Source organism: Bombus vancouverensis, chromosome 5, assembly GCF_051014615.1.
Source record: "Bombus vancouverensis nearcticus chromosome 5, iyBomVanc1_principal, whole genome shotgun sequence".
In the NCBI taxonomy this organism is placed as follows: domain Eukaryota; kingdom Metazoa; phylum Arthropoda; class Insecta; order Hymenoptera; family Apidae; genus Bombus; species Bombus vancouverensis.
Genome location: NC_134915.1, coordinates 7,238,903 through 7,261,063, shown reverse-complemented (window position 1 = coordinate 7,261,063; position 22,161 = coordinate 7,238,903). Strand labels below are relative to the sequence as shown.

The 22,161-nt window shown below is 33.9% G+C and overlaps 1 protein-coding gene across 1 annotated transcript in view; it reads right to left on the bottom strand.

The window, feature by feature from the left end:
- Window positions 1-268: 268 nt before the first annotated feature.
- The window catches only part of LOC117159700 (lachesin), a 94,512-nt gene continuing 72,619 nt past the window's right edge, over window positions 269-22,161 (bottom strand). Inside the window, exons 4-9 of the mRNA XM_033339796.2 lie at window positions 15,841-16,002; window positions 8,925-9,074; window positions 5,399-5,549; window positions 5,165-5,313; window positions 1,056-1,115; window positions 269-979 (exon numbers count right to left, since the gene is read on the bottom strand). Of these exons, the coding sequence (XP_033195687.2) occupies window positions 852-979; window positions 1,056-1,115; window positions 5,165-5,313; window positions 5,399-5,549; window positions 8,925-9,074; window positions 15,841-16,002 (800 nt within the window). The 3' untranslated portion in view covers window positions 269-851. The remainder of the gene's footprint in view (window positions 980-1,055; window positions 1,116-5,164; window positions 5,314-5,398; window positions 5,550-8,924; window positions 9,075-15,840; window positions 16,003-22,161) is intronic.

Here is a 22,161-nt window from a genome sequence, read left to right as displayed (position 1 = left end):
ACGTTGAAATTACTTGAAAAGTCAGTTAGTACCTGCATACAACTATTTCTCGTTAGAGATCGTTAAATAGATTTGGAACTGAAAGTTTTAGAACAGCTACAGAAATTATTTTTTCACGATTTGGAAGCGGTAAAAGATACAATACACAAGCTGCGTTATACTTTCATCGCGCTATGTAGGGTAGAAGTATTTGAAGTTATACTGAAATTATTTCGAATAAAGAAGGGCAGGAAATGGAACACGGGTGTGTGTAGTTGTAGACAATATATATACAACGTTCGATCGCATACTTTTATTTCGAAACATCGAATTTCCTGACGTCTAAATATCCGCAACGCTGATACCAATGATAAGATGATTGTGAAGTATTATTATCAACGTTTCGTTAAGCATTATTAGGAAGGGCCAAGCTGCTTCAGCGTTTCCAAGTCTTGTATTTTTGGCGGTGCGTCGTTCCATTGATTCGCCGATTCATAACCGACGTTCAGCAAAATTAATTGCAAATCTAAATGGGCGCATACATTGACAACATCCATTGATCTAAAAATGTTTTCGACATTTGAAAGTAGGAAAGGGAAATAGGAAGATGTGGAGAACGCGAGCCTCCGTTTTATTTCTTTTTTCTTTGGTTCGCTGTTTCTTATCATTCACACGGACATTCAAATAATTCGAATTTTCTGCTTTTTTTCTTTCTTTTTTTTCTTTTTTCTCGAATCAAATACTCTCTTTGATTTTGTATAGGTTCAAACATACGCGCGCACACACGCACAAACATTCTTCCTCTTTTCTTGTCCTTTGGCACAAAGTTATCCGGCACTCAGCTTCGCGGTGACCAACAGCAGATGCCTTCTTCACCGCGGCCACAGTAGCACTGGTACAAACAGACATATCGACAAGAAGTGTGATAACTTCTTCCAACATCCAAACAATCGTCTGCCGCCGCTATTAGCGCCTGAACTTTGCGCTGCTTCCGCTAGACCTAAATAAACATAATCAACGTTATTCCATTCTCCTCGTTTTCTAAGATCATTGTGAGAGGAAAAGGATTAGCTTACCACCGATTATAGATACATGATCCTTGCCGCGCGACGATCTATCGAAACCGATTTTTATTTCTAAAAACAGATGATATATATGTGAGTGCACTACTATTATTTCTGCTACAATTATATTATTGTTATCGAAGTATAAGAATATACGTGTACGATATATGTATTCTATGTATATATATGTAGATTCAAAGTGATGTGTATAGGGTAATTTAAGTAGAGATGGACTATCATGAAAGACGAACTATGTATTTTCTAAACAAGCGTGTCGAATACGTCGATATTGTTATGCTAATAGCAATCGAATGTATCTGTGAAACGAAGATTAGAATTGCTTGGAAAAATGTCGAATCCATTACGATTGCTAATACAGCAGCGATTATTTACATTTCTTCTGTTTATCGCGTTATTCTATTTCATTTTAGTAATATCTCATTATTTATTTATTACTAGGTCATAAGTTTAGTAGATTAGTATTTTCCAGTTCTTAAAAAAGGAGTATATTTGTACGTCCATTCCTACACTCCGACATCGAAGAAAACGAGTGTACACGTACAACGTTGATCAAAATTTCATGTCGATCGATTACTATTTTAAGAAGATACACTATTTTAAGAAAATTTCGATGCACTTGGAAATGTCTAAGAAAGGGAGCGGCTTTGAGGAAGAAAATGGCAGCGGAAATGTGTAAGGAAGAAAGCGACTTTGAAGAAGAAAATGACAGCGGAAATGTTTGCGAAAGAAAAGAAACATTTTCGATTAAACCTTCGGTACGAGAAGTCAGAAATGCCCCTGTTGATTTCATTACAAATATACACTATATACCTTATACATTACAGACACACGTTAAAACTTGCAGTGCAAGTTTTTTTTCAGCAAAATAAAATTGAGATCGTAAATTGTGTACGTAAGTGTGAAAAAAAAACATTAGGGACCCTGAGATAATTATATTTATAGTAATTATATTTAGCATTTTACTCTGCTGATAACGTATTGCTTCTTCAAATATTACATTTGAATCTAAAGAAACCACAGGCCGGTGTCCCAACTCACTGCAATTTCACGTTCGAAATGTTGCAGCGGCTTTTAGAATGCAGAGATTTAGAAGATACTTGTAGATTTAGAACGCGGAGATTTGTAATGGAAATTTAAAGAGGCCTTTGGCGTTAACGAAAGAGGAATGGACTACGATCCCAGATGCATACATATAGTTCATGGACTGAACCCATTAAATGGAACCACGCTAAACTCACAGAAAAATCAGTTATTTTTAGGCGACTTTTATAAATAATGGTTAGCTTTTAAAGCACATGCTATGAAAAAGGACTGGAGCTGAGTTTATAAAAGTTTTATTAAATCAACCAATCTAAATTTTGCTTCCACTCCCTTGAAAATAATCCCTTCCTGCAACAATATAGCGATCAGATTGACTTTACCATAGCCCCAATGATTTCTGAAAGCAAAATTTAGATTGGCTCACTTAATCAAACTTTTATGAACTCAGTCTGGATTTTTCTTTTTTTACAACACCTCGTACAATTCAAATTGATAACTTGAGATACAGCTTCGTTGGTATTTCATTATTTAAACAATAGAAAAATACTTATAATACTAATTATTAGATGGCTGGTCTCAGAACAAAAACTAAACGGGAAAAGGCACATAAAAACAGGTAAAAGATAACGTAATAATGTAATTTTGTAAAATAATATAACTTGCGCATTAATCTGACAAATATTTCAGTCGATATAAGAATTAATGAGCTAGAAAGTTAAGCCACTTCTACGTTCAGTCGCAACGGAAAAACTGACAAAGTGTCGCGTACAGGTGACAGTTCTTCCTTTTTATCGCATGAGTCTGTAAGAGAGATGGAAGCGAACTCGTCTTCCGACGAGGAGTCGCAAGATTTCAGCTCTGTAACGCTTGGTAAGGTGTATAAGAAAATCGAAAATGAGAAAGAAAGGCGTATGAACATTGATATAGAGACAATGACGAAATACAAGAAACATGTCATTTCATATCTAGCAAAATTAGCTTCCATGTTACAGTTACGCTCTTCCTGCGACGCAAGTTAAACGAGCTTTTTCAACTCCGAATCTAAGTGAACGTCTCGACAGGTAACTTATCTTCACAAAATTAACATAAATTTATGTTTCTGAAATTTAACTTGTATTTTAGGCAATAGTTATATATGTACAAATATCAAATAAAGAATGGAACTGTAATAACTTTTATTTTATTCTATGCTTTAACATTTGCATAAGTTTTTTGCTTATTAAAATGATATAAGTTTTATAATTCATTTTGTGTCATTGATAAATAAAATGCATCAAAATTAGACTTCATTGTTTGATATTTCGCAGGAGACTTTAGAAGAATGTTTGAGATTAATATACTTGTAATTTTTATAAATAAACTTAAATGAAGAGATTCTTTCATTTAATTAATTGTAACACGCAAAGGCTATTCCTCGCTACAGACTCAACGTATCGAAATTTATTCCTGTTAATTATATTTATATTGTAAAACATACATGTGTTAAAATAAGTCTTCTATTACATATCTGAAGTTTATCTTAATGTACACGAATCTTATTTTAATATTTCTAAATAATCATCTATGTTGCATAACCTTAACTTGCAATAAAAAAGTTCAAATGTTCTAACCCATAGCATTTTTATAAGACCACCATTTTCTACACTTCTTCCTATATTAGCTTCCTGTAATTTTTTACATGTTTTGTGATGGAACTACCTTTCTGGTAACTAACTAAGGAATAATTTTAATAAGGTACGAATCGTGGGTCTGGCTTTGGTGCCATACGTTTAAGTGTTGATTCTCAGTAATGTAAATACAAGTTGAGGATGATTGAAATCAGAAAAATGGTTACCGGTAGGAAAAAATCTCCTATTATTGATAATGATTATTGCCTCAATATATTTTTGTGTCATACACTTTGGGAGTTGTAGAATCTCTTTACTCCTTATTATTTCAGTGTTATTTTCAGCGTTACAGATTCAGCATAAAATAAAATTACAATGGTTGTAATGATTGAAATTGTAACTAAAAATATAAAATTGTAAATAAAGTACAAGACAGTAAACAAAGTATACAGTCCAGGTAATGATGTATTAAAGCGAAAGAACATCAAAGTAAGAAAATTATAGAAGAAATGTGATATTCGTAACTTGAGTTAACATATATAATCGATATACTGCGAATAATATTAGTTTCCATTCTTCCCTTTAACTCGTGAAGGTCTATACGTGAAACGGAATATTTTCTCTGTCCACGATGATAAGAAAAATATTTCTTACGTAATTTAAATTTACGAAGAGACGAATCAGACCGGAAAAATATATTTTTATAAACGTCATTTTTTAACGTTTCTTTCAAACTCCTTTGTAATGTTTTTTTACGTATACATGATTTTTTTATACGTTATACCGCAATATCAAATACGCAAGAGTATAGTATGTCCACCATCGTGTTATACAATTTTTGTCTGAAACGTATCGTTCGTGTTTTTCGAAATGTTTATACGGTTCGAGATAAACCAAACACACTATATATGTATGTATATATAATAAAATACCGCTTTCAGTTTCCATCTTGCAAGCCCAATTAAAACGATTTGATGTTTTGGTAAAATTGATATTTGTCGTTTATGCAACGCTTTAAAAATCAAAATTGCGCACGTGAAAACCGTAGACCGAAATTCCGTTCTATTATTTGATGAGGTTTGCAATCAAAAAGTGTTTAGATTTCCATTCAATATCCTCCCTACCTTGTCCGTAGTATTGGCAGTTAAACGAAACATTCCGACATCGATACCGATGAATTTTTTTTACACATCATCTAGTAAACTAATTCTTTTAACTTATTTAAAAAAACTCGTTTTTAAAAAATTATTACAATTGTACGCATGTCCACTTATAAGCAATTACTTGAGAAATTGCTTCGTTAAAAAGGCAGATATTATACAGAACAGGAAACACAGTGAGTGATTTACGTGACGTAACGACGTAATGTAAGTCAACAATAAGATACAGAAGAAAATGTTTCTTATTACTTCCACTCGATTTATATTGTTTCCAAAGAGTAAAAAAACTTACCGTACAACCTTAAGGTTCCATCGGCCTTGCCAAGACTATTCGTCGATACGCATTTGTAACTGCCCACATCTTGTTCGGTAAATCCTTTGATCAACAACCACATCAGAACTTTGTATCCGGATCGTTCTTCTCGTACATTGTACTTGAGCCTGTGTAATTCGATGACAATAAGTTTTACCAGCCTTTAGGAAACGAAGCAAGAACACACGAGATTAAAAGAACACATAATCTCACCCTTCGAGCAGCATTTCGTCGTCTGAGCCTCGCCGGTTCTTTACCCAGTAATTAATTGTATTTGGAAATGCCTCGACATAGCACTCGAGCTGCACATCCGTGCTCAAAGGTGCTCCCAGAAGCTGATTAGGAGCTTTGACGACAGGTGCAACTGTGAAAGCGGTTTCAAATTAATTAGCCGATATTCATCGCGTTATACGGTTCGCTAAGATTTTAATTAACGTCCTTTTACGGGCGACATAGGTAACTATAATTCGTCCTTTTCCTTTCTGATAGCTGTGCGCACGATTTTTCCTTAGAGTTATCCAATTTAATACGACAATTACTGTTCCACTGTTTGCTAACTTTTGTTTCTCGAATGGCTGCGTGTAGAGTATTCGCGTTTATAGACGTCATTCGTTGAAAATAAATTTATATTCAGTGATCATGTACGTGTAAGAACCGCCATTTACGACGTTTCAATGAGTATTATCCTGCCATATATACATAATATTATGTAAAAACATTCTTCTAAATTTGCTTTTAGATTTACGCAACATTTATTTATGTAGCGATCATGTACACGTATAAATGCTACATTTGTGACATTTCAGTAAGTATTATTGCGCCGTGTATGCATGACGTTATATAAAAAGATTCTTTTAACTTTAGTTTTAGATTCACGCAGAGAGGTAATTTATTATTCAATCGCGTACTTGGAAATACGCTGGCTCATGAAAGTATTCAAATGTTTACTGTACAGAACTTTTATCTCGATATTGTACATATTATGCAAAACATTTGGAAATTTCATTAGTGCTGCAACGAGACACGATAGTCATAATTGTATTGGTCGAATTTGAAACCAATTTGAAAATGTATATAGAAGTTAGAAGATATTCATTGCAAACACATATTTAATACAAAATTAGTACACAACGTAAATAGCGATCTTGACCATATGGTGTTAAATATGGTTCCACTGAATATCGAAGTTTATTAATACGCGTATAATGCACGATAATAGACTGTTTAAATACTTTTGCGATCTCTGTAAAACATATGCATAATTACATTAAATACTTCGTAATTTCTGTATATATTTTCAAATTCATTTCAAACTTTACCAATATAACTACGCGATAGTCGAGTCTCATAATGGTGCTAATGTTTCAAAATGTTTCATACGCTACGCACAATATATTCATAAATGGTATCTAAAATTGTTCGAATATCTCCGTGAACCTGTGTATTTTATTTCGGACAATAGTACGCGCAAACAATCAGATACGAGTGGTATCTATAACAAGTTGAATCATATTTGAAGATACCGAATTGATAAACATATTAACATTTATTTTTCTACTTCTTTATCATTTTCTAGTGAAAGTGTTTTAGCGTATTCTTCCCATGCAGAGATAACGATATTTTAAAGAAAATAATGCCGTGTATTCGCTACGAGCAAGTAAATTATATGATACAACTTGTTATTAGTTGTTTTGGATCATTATGGATACATTAAGGATCATTAAGGGAAATTTACGACTTTAGAAATATATCTATATGTATAGATTTACAAGAGTATGTAATTACATCTTGCTTATGATAATTTCATACGAGCTTTCCCGCTATAATATCCATTCCAGAAATAATATTTGTTGCTGTATTATTACGTTTGACACTAGTATTAAAAAAGTAGCAAAGTTAAAATACAGTACTTTGTTATTAACTTGGGTGAAACATGTGAAATTATGCAATCTACGTTACGTTATGAAAATTGAGGAGAATTAATTCTCGGCTGGTATCTTTTCTTATCAAATAATTTAGACACTCAGCACTGATACTGATGTCAATTTAACCTAATTGCGGGATATTGATTCAAATCATTTTGTATTCGAGGGAAGCCACATTTGCATCAGATTTCGAATTTAAAATCAATAAAGAATTCAATGACGCATGCAAATGGACACATAACATACGACATTAAAATTATGAAATTCCGAATGCATTAGGTTGTTCCAAACATATCTTCCGCTTTATAAATAAATAATGGATGCGTAATATTTTATTTTACGTCGTGTTATTGAATTTTGTACAATCCATTCTGGTCTATTATTTTCCTACGTCTCTCCGGAAACCTCATAATGCCATTTTTCCAGAATTTCTGGCGTTTGCTAGCAAAATGTTGTCTTTTATATCATTTCTTTTTTTCAATTTTTATATCATCTATCGATCCTCTCACTGCGAATACAATTTTTTAACGACAGAAATAAAAGATAATCACGCGGAGCAATATCCGGAGAGCACGGAGGACGAGGTAGAGCATCCAGATCGAACGTTAACAATTTGTTTCTAACGGCTAAAAACGATAGAAAATGACGCCTCGTCTGTTCATCTATTCTTGTCGTTAGAAACAAATTGCGAATATTTCATTAAGATCTTTTAGCGTGACTCAGCCTGTTACTGTGACTGTTATTTATTCCTTTGTTTACAAAAATTTGTTCGCGGTGAAAAATCCAGCTCGGTAAATGACGCGAAAACGCACTTGGAATAACATTTTGCCAGCAAGCGCCAAAAGTTTCAGAAAAATGGCGCTATGGGACTTGTGGAGAGGTGAAAGAAGGTAATAGACCAGAATAGATCTTACACAAATCGATGAAACAATGTACAATATTGTGCATTCGTTGTTCGTTAATAAAAGGAAGGGAACTTTTGCGAAAATCTAATACATTACACATTCCACATTGAAATGAAGGCAGAAAAGCTACCAATACTATGACAAAAGATTGCGAGAACGTAAATTTTTCCATTGTAATTATCTCTTTCAATTATCTTTGTAAAGACGAGCATCAGCGAAACTCATATTGCATCAACGTTATGATCTGCGCTTTACGATTTACGGGAATGCAAATCTGCTTAAGTATTACGAGAAAACTTTTTCAAGGAATCGGGTTAAAATTACTTTCCGCTTTAAAAACAATGCGAAACGAGTATTAAAATGTTTAGCCGTTGTACGATTTCACGACATAATGAAATTAAATTGCGAACTCTACAAGCGAGTGGAACGTTATTGCGCAAGGTGATAAATCCGCAGACGACCTGCTACGTCTTCCTTTATCCTTCGGTTTAGCTCGCTCCGATTGTGCTCACTGATAAGCAATCTCGAATCTCTTTCGCTGCTACTCCGTGCAACAGAGAACAGAATTGACTTACTTTTTTGTAAGCAACGACATCATAGAATCACTTGGAACGTTATCGACTATCGTATCAAAGATAGAAGCCCGTAGATAAACCGTGAATCATTAGAGCATCTCGTTTCGTTCGCCTTTGCTTCATAGCGATGCACGATTTTACAGCTGTTCAGGGGTCTATCAAGCGCGGCAAAAACTTCAAAAGGAAGGCACGGCAAGTCGTTATGGCAATTATTCGAGTGATTCCGTGGATGCGGAGGGCGTCATTACGTTCGTAGCGGTACAGTCGCCTTTTGTCGTTGGTGGAAGCTTTTCCGCCGGCTACAATCAAGGATTAGAAGGAAAACAAGACTTACAATTCACGGCGAGTGTCACTCGCTTGCTAACGGCGGGCGGCACGTCGTTGCTAGCGATGCACAGATACGCCCCCATTTGTCGCCTCTCGACGCGATGGAATTGCAGCAGCGAACCGTTGTAGGTCTCGTGCTTCTCGAAAGTGCTACCACCTGCGCACCGAGAAAACGTTTTCTGTCTGCATATTTTCTCGAAAATTGACCCCCTCCCATGCACACACACATACACACACACACATACACACACACACACACACACACACACACACACACACACGACATCCACTTACTCGCTTCAAGCAACGCTTCGCATTCTCTCGTATCCGTCGTTTTTCTATCTTCCTCGCGGATCGCTTTTCATTCAAGAACCTCAGTCGTCGACTTCTTTTTTCTTCGTTTTTACGCTCTCGATTCCGCGAAAGGCAGAGACACGATAATACATATTTGTGGGAAGCAGCGGGCATGCGAAGATCGTTAGCAAAGGACGAAGAATTCACTCGTCACTGCACTTCGTTCTCTCCCGTATTTTCCCTTTAGTTTTAGAGACGCGTTTTATCTCGAATCATCGCGACAAGAACATTACGGTTATGGTTATTGTTATTACAGTCAACGGAACACGGTTAAATATTTGTGTCGCGTTTTCAATTTCGCTATCGACATCCCCTTAAGCAGAAACTCGTTCTGCACCATAACGAGCTGCTGCTTTTACGTGCTTTCAAAATATTTTAACGTCCGCGATAAATAGAATGCGTACGAAATTGAATTATTTGTAATTCCGCTAACACGTACAGACTAATTTTGGAAAGTCTGTCGAGTGTTTTTGGCGGAAAGCAAACTTAAATACGCGATATCATCCAGTAATTGTTACCTATACTTCAGCCACGTGTCCGGATGATTCGCTCAAGTTTACAAGACAGTTACGCGATAAAAGAAATTAAATATGTATACACTCGCAATACCTATGATTAACTTTGAAATAATGTTAATTGCAGTAAAGATAACTTAAGAACGTAAAGAACGTCGAATTTCGACGACTATGATTGTCAAAGCTGACCATTTTATTTCTGATGGCGTTACGTGGCAAAGATGAGACGAGTGAGAAATACCGAAAGATAACGCAACGAAAACGCGATGAGAAGCTCTGGTTCTGCAAGCCGAAAGGACAGTCAAGAATGAAAGATTGCCGACGGAAAGCCGCGAAATGGAAAGAACATTATTTCTCAAGACAAGAAGTTGCAACTTTTCGGATTTAAACGAATCCAGGTAAAACTTTTAACTAGGTCGAAACCACAGACTAATGCAATTGAACGAAGAAACTACCGTCAAAGTGGAGTGGGTGAACGGAAGTACGCCGCGCGTAAGGGAAAGGAAACAAGAGAGAGTGAGAGTGAGGAGGAAAGGAAGAGAAAGAGAGGGAGATAGCCCGAGATAGCCGGAAGCCTGACGCACAACGCAAGCGAAAGAAGAGACGAGAAGATATATGCTTAATTCACTACTTAGGTTGCTAACGAGTTTCTTAAGTGAGCGAACGCTAACGAGTTTGTAAAGCTCGTAAGAAAAGCGTCATCGTCAGGTAGGAAAGCGACGCAGGTTGCACGCGAGCAATGTTTTTGTGTATTTTGAAAAAAAGCATCGATACAATCTAAATATGCTATGTAAATTGCACGTTTCGTCCCATTTAACAACTTTAATAATTCTTATTTGTTCAAAATACTTACTTGTGTATTCTTTTTATTTCATTGCATATGATTAGTTAAATTCTATTTGCAATTTAATATACATGGTTGATTATTTATCGATGCATATTAATAACGGCAAATCTGTTGTGGATGAATTTTCTTTAATAAAGGACCATGCAAGTATTAATATCATTTTCGCGGTAAATGTCATTAAAAAATGATTCAGTTTCGTAGTAAATTTCTGTTTGCCCCATTAACTCGTAAGTACGTTCATTCGTGCGTTGGGACGAACGTTAATAGCGGTCTTCACGACAATCGTTAACTGCCTGTGGATGAAGAAAAATATGCAAAGTAAAAAGGACAAATACTGCGAGTCTTGAACGTTTCAGCCTAAGGGTAAGTGGAAGGAGGTAGTGCAACTACCTCGGCCAAAGTTTTGCCAACTCGAGGCCCTGCGGCAGAAACTACCACGTGCCTTCTACTCTATGTGTGTACAAACGATGTTATACGTACACGCACGGTATATATACTCTTCTAGGCCGTACAAGCGTAAGCTCCGTGGTTCGTTTTACGTGTCCCTACAGCGTATGTAAGTACACGGACTCTAACTCTTACCCTGGATGTGTGTGTCATACAAGATACCATGAAGAGGATTCTCATCCTCTGTTTCTTTACACGCGCATCCGCTGTTTCTGTCTTCGAGTTCAAGAGGTGAAACTTGTTTCAACGACCTGCCTCTTTATACCCACTTTACCATGTTCTTATGCTCAATCTGTGTGCCTACGGTCGAAAATTTCTCGGCTTTTGATTTCGTATTTTTCGCTTCTTATACGATGCCATCGAAAAGAATAACACATAAAACAGTTTATGCTACTTATTAATCGTTCTTTACAGCCAATTTTGCAAAGTTTATTTCTAGTAGTTTATCTAATGCTGTAGCTATTACCTTGTGTTAATTTATTTGATCTTTCTGCAATATATTTGTCAAAGATTAATCTATTTTCATGGAACGAACATATATCTCGTCTATATTTGTACAAACAGCAGTAAGCTTCGTTTTCTTACGATCATATTTCTCTTTGTAACCAAATAAATATGTTGATATATTCAATGTTTAATTTATATTTAACGGTAGGTGTAGATTAACCTAAAGTGCCAGCGAACGTAGAATAATATTCTAAAATAGTTACCTTTTCAAATAGAAGAATTATTCTGAAATTAATATTTTTCCATTGAAAATTACTGTAAAATCCGGCAATAAATCGGCGTCATCAAACATGTTCGCTCAATTTTCTCCACCACAAATAAAACTTATTTCGATCATTAAATAAATACAGCATATACTTAAGAAAGTTGTATAATCGTAAGAGGGACAAACATGATGGTAATAATTCTTTTTGCAGGCGAAGGTCTACGTTAATTTTAGCGATTCGAAGATTAATTTTGCCTCCTTGAATGGAATGCTCAATTTTGCATAAGATATTCCACGTTGAATTCTACTTTATTTGTAAGCAATTATTTATTTCCCGAAGGAAAATTTGATATTAACAATTTTATGAGCACAGGATGGGAAGTTTGTAAATGTTAAAAGATCAAAAATCTATCGATGCTTATTAATTACATTCTTAGAAGATAATTATTTGCGAATTATACTTTGGATCGTCATGACGTTGAAATGTTCAATTATTTCCTTATGCTTCTTTTCTACGTATCCTAATAGATTTTTGCGTGAAACGTTATCTCTATTGTCTCTATCTTCTCTATCAGTCCCTTTGATTTTTATAGTTGGACTGACTTCATCAGCAGAAGAGGTCCCCAAAACCGAGAATATTTGCATTATACGATCCAGGTCTGAGAGAATTACTCGGCTGAGAAGCTAAATTATTCAGAAGTGATGAAAACGAAGACAATTGCGCACTTGGTACAAGAAATGATATAAAATATCAAATTCCAAGAGTAAAAAACATGCTTAAAGGAATGTTACGACCAGACGGGCTTCTTCTTGCTCACGAAGTGAATTGTAGAAACGAAGAATGTTATGAATGGTTCGAGATTATGAGTCAGTTATTTCAGACACAAATCTATTGCAAAGATTTATTACGCAGAGAGGAAAATGTCAGAGAACTGGGCGTTTTAATATAATAACGATCCGAAATAAAATATTTAAATGGTTCAACGCGGGTTATCTGTTAGAAACTGTAACGGCTTAAAAAGTTGATAACTGGCCGGTTCAATCTTCGCATCTGAATTCGATTGAGCATTTATGGCGGAAGCTGAAACTCCGCATAGACAGAATCAAACATTCAAACAAGTCAGAATTATTTAAAGCCATAAGGGAAGAATAAAATGAAAACCTTTCAGACTTCAGATTTTTAACTGACTTCGTGTTTCGCCGTTATGTCACTGTTTCCGGTCCAATATCCACCATATAAATGGTGTTTCTTTTATTATATTATTAAATATTATATTATTATTAATATATTATTAATATATTATTTAGTATTATATCATCGGATGAATCACACGTTATTTCTGTAAGACACACGGCCGCAAATTCTTAACCTCATTAATTTAACAATTTCGTCGATAAATAGCTAGGTGATGAAAAAATATTGTTCCTTTGTTGCAGCTGTTGTTTCTTGGATTGCATTATATCCTCGTACAGGTATCCCTCGTACAACACGGTAGTTAGGTTGCAAAAAATGCCGCGTTATGCGATCCGTGTTATACGAAACAAAGAACTGTTAAATTAACAAGAGTATATTATTATTTTATATCTACGAGAAATATGTTTGTTAAAATAACTAATAATTGATTAAAAATATTATTTTCTAATTGCTATTGCAATAAACAAATTTTTAACTACAGGGAGCTAAAGGGAATTTAAAATTTCTATATTCTGAAATCCCGTATGAAAATTTCACAATACACGAGTTTACTCGAACGAAAATTATCGAATGACGGTGGTTGCGTTTAAAAATTCTGATTACGTGCCTTTTGTACGGGGATTTCTCCAACAGTATTCAAGCGGGTCCGTGTCGTTAGAGTATTGTGTGGGTGCGATACCAATATTTCTAGTATTTAAAATTTCTCCAATATTGTTTTTTGAAGTTTAAAGCAAAATGTTTCTCTAGATGAAACTTTTTTCATACCGCTGTATCGTTGAATACGTGTTCCAATAAGATGGATCAAGTTGAATATCTCAGAAGCAATGAGATTTAGAATAAACGTACTTGTTTCATTTTTATCCTTTGATCAATCAATTGACAATTGGATATTTCATTAGAAAAAAGAATATTTCCTGCAAATATAAAAGTTTTCTAATTCCTTGATCGGTATTTAAAATAACCGAGATATTTGAAGCGACCAGAGCTAGTGGAATATTCTGCCTCCCACATCAATGGAACATACAAGTATAGATATATCACTTGTGGTATTAATGCAAACTTAAAAATTGTCGTTTAAATTGTCTTTCCTTTGGACTGATTCTACCATGTGTATACTAAATGCAATCCTTTCTTTCGATGACACATACGTGATTTACGTAAAGTAACGTATATTACTTAATCGATTATGTATTAAACGATTACTAATTCACAAGCGTATAATTCGTTTAGTTAAGTACTATGAGACACTTGGAATTTCCTTATGATAGTAAGCTATTTGTGTGTACATTAATATGTATATATACATATAGTCATGGTCTTAGGTGTAACTAGGTACGCATATAAAATCATATTATTCTAGTAAGTCCTCCTTTTCGTGCGAGCAGGTCTTCAACGTAACCAGGATATTAGTTTCGTCTAATTACCCTATTAACATGAAACTAATGTAAAGTCACATGGTGCTGAATAGCGAATATCCTTTGGTGTATACTTACGACATCGAACAGCCTAGCAGTTATGTATGTTTGAAACTGCTATACGCGTACTATCGTGCAGTAAGCAGCAGGGTATTGCACGAACAGTAGATATACGAACGTTAATCCTCAAAATCATGTACAATTTCGAAACGAGTCTAGATTTCATAGTAGAATAAAAGCTTTGGTTTGAAACACTGAAGTTTCACGATGTTAAAAACTTCATCTCTCAACGAGATTACCCACCTTCGTATCATTTTATACCGCGCGTGTTTCAAAGCCTGTTTCAGCTATGAATATCAATTCGATAGTTTGACTTTTGTCATTTCTCTTCTTACTCGTTTAACGTTTAACGTTCTAACTATTCGAATGATTGACAAGTGACGTTTATAAGTTTCCATCGATGAACATTTAAAGTACACAAATCTGATAGAAGTTTCATGAGAATAAAGCGCAACAGTTCAAATGCAGTCGACAAAATTCGATTAAAGAAATCCGATTGAAAAAGCGATACCTTAGAAAGGAGAAAAACAAGTTGGAAGAGCTGCGAACCAGACAAGACAAAGTTTCATCTGTTTTATTGTCAGATTTGAAGCTCCTGTTCGTAATACGTAATCGATACTGCGGAAATAATAATAAAGCAAAAGAAACGACAGTGTCTTGGTAATATCTTACAAACGTAAACGTCGGAAAGTTCCTGTAAATATGCGTGACGTACGAAAGGAGCAGAAACGAAAATACGTTTATCCAAAATAATATGCAGGGATTGGAGACGCGTGTAGCGCGTAGTGTCGTTTGGCGCATGTCGTCAAATACGTTTAAAATACAAATGTAACTTTAGATGCGCTACTCTTCGATATTGAAAACGTTCTTATAGCGAACGAGTGTTACGTCGTATGAAATGAAACGTAACAAAATATGAAACAGGCAAAACAAAAAATGACGAGAGGAAAAAAGAGGAAACATTACATGCATCACCAGCCACAGTTGCGATATTAAAAATACAAGGGTATTGGAAATACATGATTGAAAGCATAACGCAATGTGATAAAACGACCACTGAAAGCCGCAAAAACGACAAGTTCGAATGTTACGCGTTCCGCATTCCGTTATTGATTTTAGCGACATAAAGCAGCGAAGCAGCGATTACCGATCATAACCATTGTAATAAAGCTGAGTTCGGGCAAAGGAGAAAGATGAAAACAGGCAAGCGACAGAAATGCGAACAAAGGAAGTAATGGGTAGCAAACGAAATTAAACCTTCGTCGTCCCTCTGCCTTTCCTTTCTTTTTTTTTTTTCTTTTTTTCTTTTTCACGAAGCGGTAAGTGAAAGAGGTCTGTCCGCGAAGATACCCACGAGTTTTATAGTGTCATTATGTACCAGCAGAAGAAGCCCTTATGAGAATAGGTTCTCCGTCTTCCCTTCGCCAGGATACTCTTGGAGTCGGCCTTCCCGTTGCACGACAGCTTAGAGTTGCATTGTCACCTTCCGAAACTGCCAAGTCGGCGCTGGTATCACCTCCATAGACGATATCCGGCGGTACTGTCCAACAAATGTCAAGAAGATATACAATCATCATTTTTTCTGTTATTAGAACAATCACAGTCGACGATGATACGTCTCATGCAAAAAGGGAATTTTCTTTGGTTCACTTCGTTCTATCTCACGCATTCTTCGTAAAAGTTCATCTGGAAATAACAGGTAACAGGTTTTAATCTACGTATGATAGGGCACGATGAATTCGATATGCAAATATTTTTATATCGCAAAATATTTCCTTCGCCGTTGAGACTGAGGATACATAAGAAGCATTTCAAGATTTATCTAGACTTTTAGTAAAAATATACAAAAGCGATGTATAGCAAAAAATTACATTTCCTTTCCAAAATATCAAGATATTTTGTGCGTCTTCGTTTGATATTTAAATATTATCCTCACATGCGTAAATTTCGTATGTACGCGTATATAGCTGCTCGCTAAAATATTCGTATATTTTTTATCAACATGTTAGACACGTATGTTATACGAAGTGTTTTAAAATTTCGTTAGCTGAAATGACGCCCAAATATCATGTTAAATAATAAAGTAAAAAATAAAATATATACATTTCTATTAAATAAGATATTTAATAGAAATATTATAGTATTTTGCAGCTGCCATTGAAAGATCTAAAGAGACAATTTTTAACATTTGTTATAAGATTAAAGTGACTGCTTATTGGATATTAGTCTTTTACTAAACATTAGTTTGTTAAATATAAGACTCCATTTGCACACTTTAATTTTTTTTAGAAGGCTTACTTGTTATTGACAGCATTTTGTACCTAAATGGTATAAATCATTATAATCAGTTTGACGATATTTTGTATAATTTATTTATATATACAAGGTAACTTAATGCGAATATGAATAAACGAACATAATTTTATGATTCATTCGAAGATAATATTACTGACTTTATTTTTTCTTGTCTCAATTGAGAATATATTTCTGTGAATATATAATGTAAAGATAAAAAAGTAATTCAAAATACTAGGGTTGAAAATGAATATACTTAAACTAAATTATAAATGTAATTATATACGTACATTCATATGTGTCTACATATATAATAATTTATTTAATTTAGTATATAATTTTTAAATATAATATACATGTAATAAATAATATAAAAATGTATAATATGTAATAAGTAATGTCTAATAAATATAATAAACAAATGTAATAAATAAATGTATGATAATATAAATTTATAAACACCACAAATTTTCAAGCTTTAAATTACACACATACATATAATTTTTCTAAAGAAAATTTCTTCGCGTTACTTTTCTCTCTTGATTTATAATCATTATCTGGAAATTATTTAAGAAAATTGTTTCGATGAAGTGAATGCATTGATGGATAAGTATAACTTACCCTAGTACGTGTTGTTATTTATATGTTAACAAATGTAAATCTATTCTTTTTTTTTCGATAATGAAATTGCATAGCTAAACTTGTAGTAACAGTGTATTCTCGTAAGTCAAAGAATAAGATATTTTACATTTTAATGGAAAGCTCCATGAAACCGATTAATAATTTCCTTCTTTGACGTGAACATATTCCTTTAATCACAGATTATGTAGAAGCTTTTGAAAGGTAAACGAGATGCAGTGTAATATTCCATAGTAAAAAGTGGTAAAACTAAGGAAGAAAGAAATTATGTCAAAGTTCGAAATTGATGAAAGACTTTTGTAGGTTAAAGTTCTCAAAAGATCCTTCTGTTCCGTAGGCACAACCCTAGGCGAAGGATATTATAATGAGACGGTATTTAATGTTTAGTCGGTATAGGTAACTAGACTCGATTTAGGAGTAGTAAGAGATAGAGGCGGACTAAGAAATTGCTAATGTTCGGAACGTTGAGAACATAATAATTATCCCTTCAATGAACGCCTCTCGACGTTAAATGGCGAGAAAAGGAAATGGAAATAATGGTGGAAAAGGAAAAAAAAGGAAGATGTGCGTTTCATTGCTCGTTACATTGCCGTATAATATATTCCATCCAATGCAAATTGGAATTTATGTGGAAGAATAGTAAGAATATTTTATACGTTCCAATAAAATACGATCGTTTATTATCGCATCAAAAGGTATACGTATAATCGCTTATTAAAATATTGCAACGATTCCAGTTTAAAATCCTGGAAATTACTATTGATTGATCTTTAGATTTCATTTGGATTATTTAAAAAAACATGTTTTTTTTTCTTTTAAACCTTGATCATTTATCAAGTTTATTTAACGTATATTGTAGGATGTTGTATACAGTTCTTGCATTTTTGTATGAAGTTTTGGTTAAGAATCCTATAATTTTGGAATCTTAAGAGATTCCAATATCGACTAATCTAAGTCCACGTTCCTTCTTACTCTGATTCTGAAATTTGACCTGTTTTCAGCAAAAATATCCCTGTGGATATGCTTCTCGATTTTCGATCAATTGGTAGTTTAGAATACCGGTCTTCCAGCAATTAGTAGCACCTCTGTAGTGTGCATCCAAATCCGAGAGTTACGATCCACGTGCTAAGGGTGTTGATTCTCCAAGCAATATTGTAACACGGTGTAATTGCTATTGAGCAGGCGACGATGAGTCCCTAATTACTTATTAAGGTTCGTTCATCGACCCTTCGGATCGCGAACCTAATAGCGTACCTTCCATCAACACACAGCCTCAAAAGTGGCAGATATCCGTGTTCGTGTTAGAAAGTTCGCCAATTATAAAAATAATCCGAACGTCTGAAAATACACGATTTTCTCATGCGGAATTGGAACGTGTTAGAAATTATTTTGTATCATTAAGAAATGGATTCGTCACGAGATTCTTTTGCAATTCCACCAAGTTAGAAATCTGTATTTTTTGCATTCTCACATTAACTATACTAAACACACCAACGATCATAGCAAGTTCTAGAATATATTTTTGATTAACGTATCATTTCATTCGCACGACATGTGTTTTATAATGTAAAATGATAAATGAAGTATAATTTATTCGAGTTTTTCAATAAATGTAACGAGTAAGAGTAACTAATATTTAATGGCTAGCACTGTATATTAATTGCTCCTTTTATTCTACGTAATTCGTTGATTAATAGAAGGTCGTCGGTTTTAGTTTCGAGAATTGTTCAATTATAGGACTTGTGTGGCTGCTTCTGTGGGGAAGGAAGCCATTATTACAGTTTCCTTTTTATTTTTTAGTTCCCACTTTTATGGAAACGTAATTAATGGTACTATTTGCAATCTTAAAATGAGTTTGCCTGAGATCATTTAGAAGGTTATTATTCAATATTACTTTCTCAATATCTTTCCTCTTGTGTCGGTTTTTTTTGTGCAGCTGTAGCAACTGATTTAATGTAATGAAATTAATTGGAAGTTTTATTTTTATTTCGTTCCGGTTGTAACAGTTAAAAAAATATATATATATATGTTGCAACAATATATGTTCTGAAATACATACAATTTTAATGATACTATTTCCAGGTTGAAAGCGATTTTGGAAATTTTTCATTTGCGACTAACGAGTTTTGATTTCTAATGTATGAGTGTTATTTTCATTATTTGTTCGGGTTTAAGATTCGTTTCTTGATAATATAAAATATCCGGCCGACATTTGTTAAGTTAAATCTGCAATTGTGGTAGTGTGTCGAGATAAGCGAGAAAAGAAACCATTCAAGCCCTAACAAAGTATCCCTATTGCCATTGTCGGTTACGAAACATACGTACTTACATACACATATATGTATTAGTTGTATAACGATTTTATAGATCTACTTTCTGTCTCTGTGTTAGCAAGTGATTTACAATCAAATTATACTATTGTATTTCTGTGCATATTATAAGTAGGATAATGGATTTGTGCAAGAGCATTATTAATATGTGATTACGTGTTAATACATTTGAAAGATCATTATTAAGTTCTTTTGGAATGGTTGGATTCCGAATAACATATTAATTAATTTACGTATCCAGGTATTATATATATATACATATATATATTTTAGCAAATTTATCAGATTGGGATACCACAGAAAATTTGATTGCGGAATATTAATTTTGGTTTTTGCTGGCTAAGTTATGTCGCCAATATTTCAATGTGGATATTTTACAATTTTCTGCATCCGTTACATTTATATATTAATGATTTACATATTAATAGAGTACGCTCTTCCGCTACCAGTAACGTATTTGTAATTTATTATGGAATTTCTAGTTGTAACTCGATTGTAGATGGGAGCATGCCCGTAGGTTGTGTGCAATAGCGTTTCTGAAATTTAGTAAAGTCGGTAGAGTTTACGTTATCTGGTGCTGTGTCGAGTAGAATCTACTTGTATGACTTTTCATTGTAACGAAATAGCTAATTTTGCTGGTAACTGTGAATTTTCCGCATTAGATTTTTTCACAATATGTGATACTGAAATCTTGTGCATCAATAAACATTTATCGCCTATAAATAACCCTTTAAATTATGGGATGGACTAATCTTTAAACATTAAGCCGTAAAAATGGCAAGCTCAATGCTCTACTGATTTGATCTTCCTTTTTTTTTTTTTAATTTCTTAAACGAGTTCATGCTGGTGATACATTTGATGAATCGATGTACATCTCCGTGTATAAATATCAGGTCGCTTGCTGGTTCCATATAAAACGTGGTAATCGATCTAGATTATCAGGCAAAGCAAAATTTTGCATCGACAGAAGATAACTATTTGAAATATACGATAAAAGTTGGCAGACACTTTTTCCAACAGTTACATAAAAATAGTGCATTGCGGCCTTCCCATTCTACCCAAAATCTGAATTTTATTTATAGAATCATTTGCAGTATTCGTAGGGTCGGATAACGATAAAAGGATATAAATAAAAATTTGACGAAACAGTCATCAAAAGACGCGGCGGGTAAAAATGGAACAAGAATCTAATTTAATTGCACGTATGTATAATTGTTGAAATTATTATAATATCGAGTATGTGTGTTATTCATAGTCTAGGATTTTAAACGAGATAATAAAACTTAACTTTTTGATGATTTCCTAATGATTTACCTAAGGCAACCTTTCGTCTCAATACTCAGAAAAAGGTTTAATAGTTTTAGTTCTAAGCAGCTGTTGTTAATAATAATATTTTGATTCTATTTTCACGTAACTCATCATTTTTTGCCAAAATTTGCGTTTTTTGCAGTGATAGATCAGTTCTGCTTCGGGATTTGTATTTGCAACCAAATAGTATCACATAGTGAGTATTATAGGATTCAGAAAGATTTTAATTTATCGGACAATATAATTTGTAAGTCACAAATTAATGTCTGATTAAGTCATGACTGACATGTTTTATCATATTCATAATACGATGCAATGACTTTTGCAGATTTACGTATAACGACAATACGTGAAAATATATTATTGCTCTGTTGTAACATTGGCAAAATATTTATATTGCTAATTAATAAAAATATATACATTGCTATGAAAGAAAATTTGGCCAACATTTGAAGAAACACTTATTGTAAATGAAATACATGCAATTTGTATCGTAAGACAGGGAAACTAGAGTTGTACGAAGACAGACAAATAGGTGGATCGATTTATTGGCAATGGCCCAATGACATTGGTTTTGCTTTTTTTCCGGACGTGGAAATTGTGTCTAGCGAAGCAACACAGAGTGCGAAAAAAGTCGTAAAAGAAATATTTCTTTTTAAGGGCGAGAAGAAGCTTGTACTTTCTTGACATCGGATGGTTAGTCGTTATAGTGTTCTATTTAAATCAATAACTGTCAACTAATTAAGCGTCAAAAACTATTGACGATATTGGCAGATGTTTCGAATAAACGTGTTATTACGGGAAACATAATTTGGCGTGAGTTAGCTATTTCGTAGATGGATGCATAAAGTGCGCTATACGAAGGGCAACTCTCTGTCTTCTTCATCGAAATATATTTTTATTGCATTAATAATTGATGTAAAATGAACATTAAATCTCAAGTGATATTTTAACATCTTCCTTGGAAATTTTCGACTTCTATCTGCAACATCTGATAGTACTATTAAAAGCTTCGAAAGTATTCACGAAGGAATTGATTTAAATAAGATATTCTGCATGCCTGTACAGAAGTATATGGAATGAGAAAACGAATTCCTTCGATTGCATAATTAAATCTAGTGATTTGA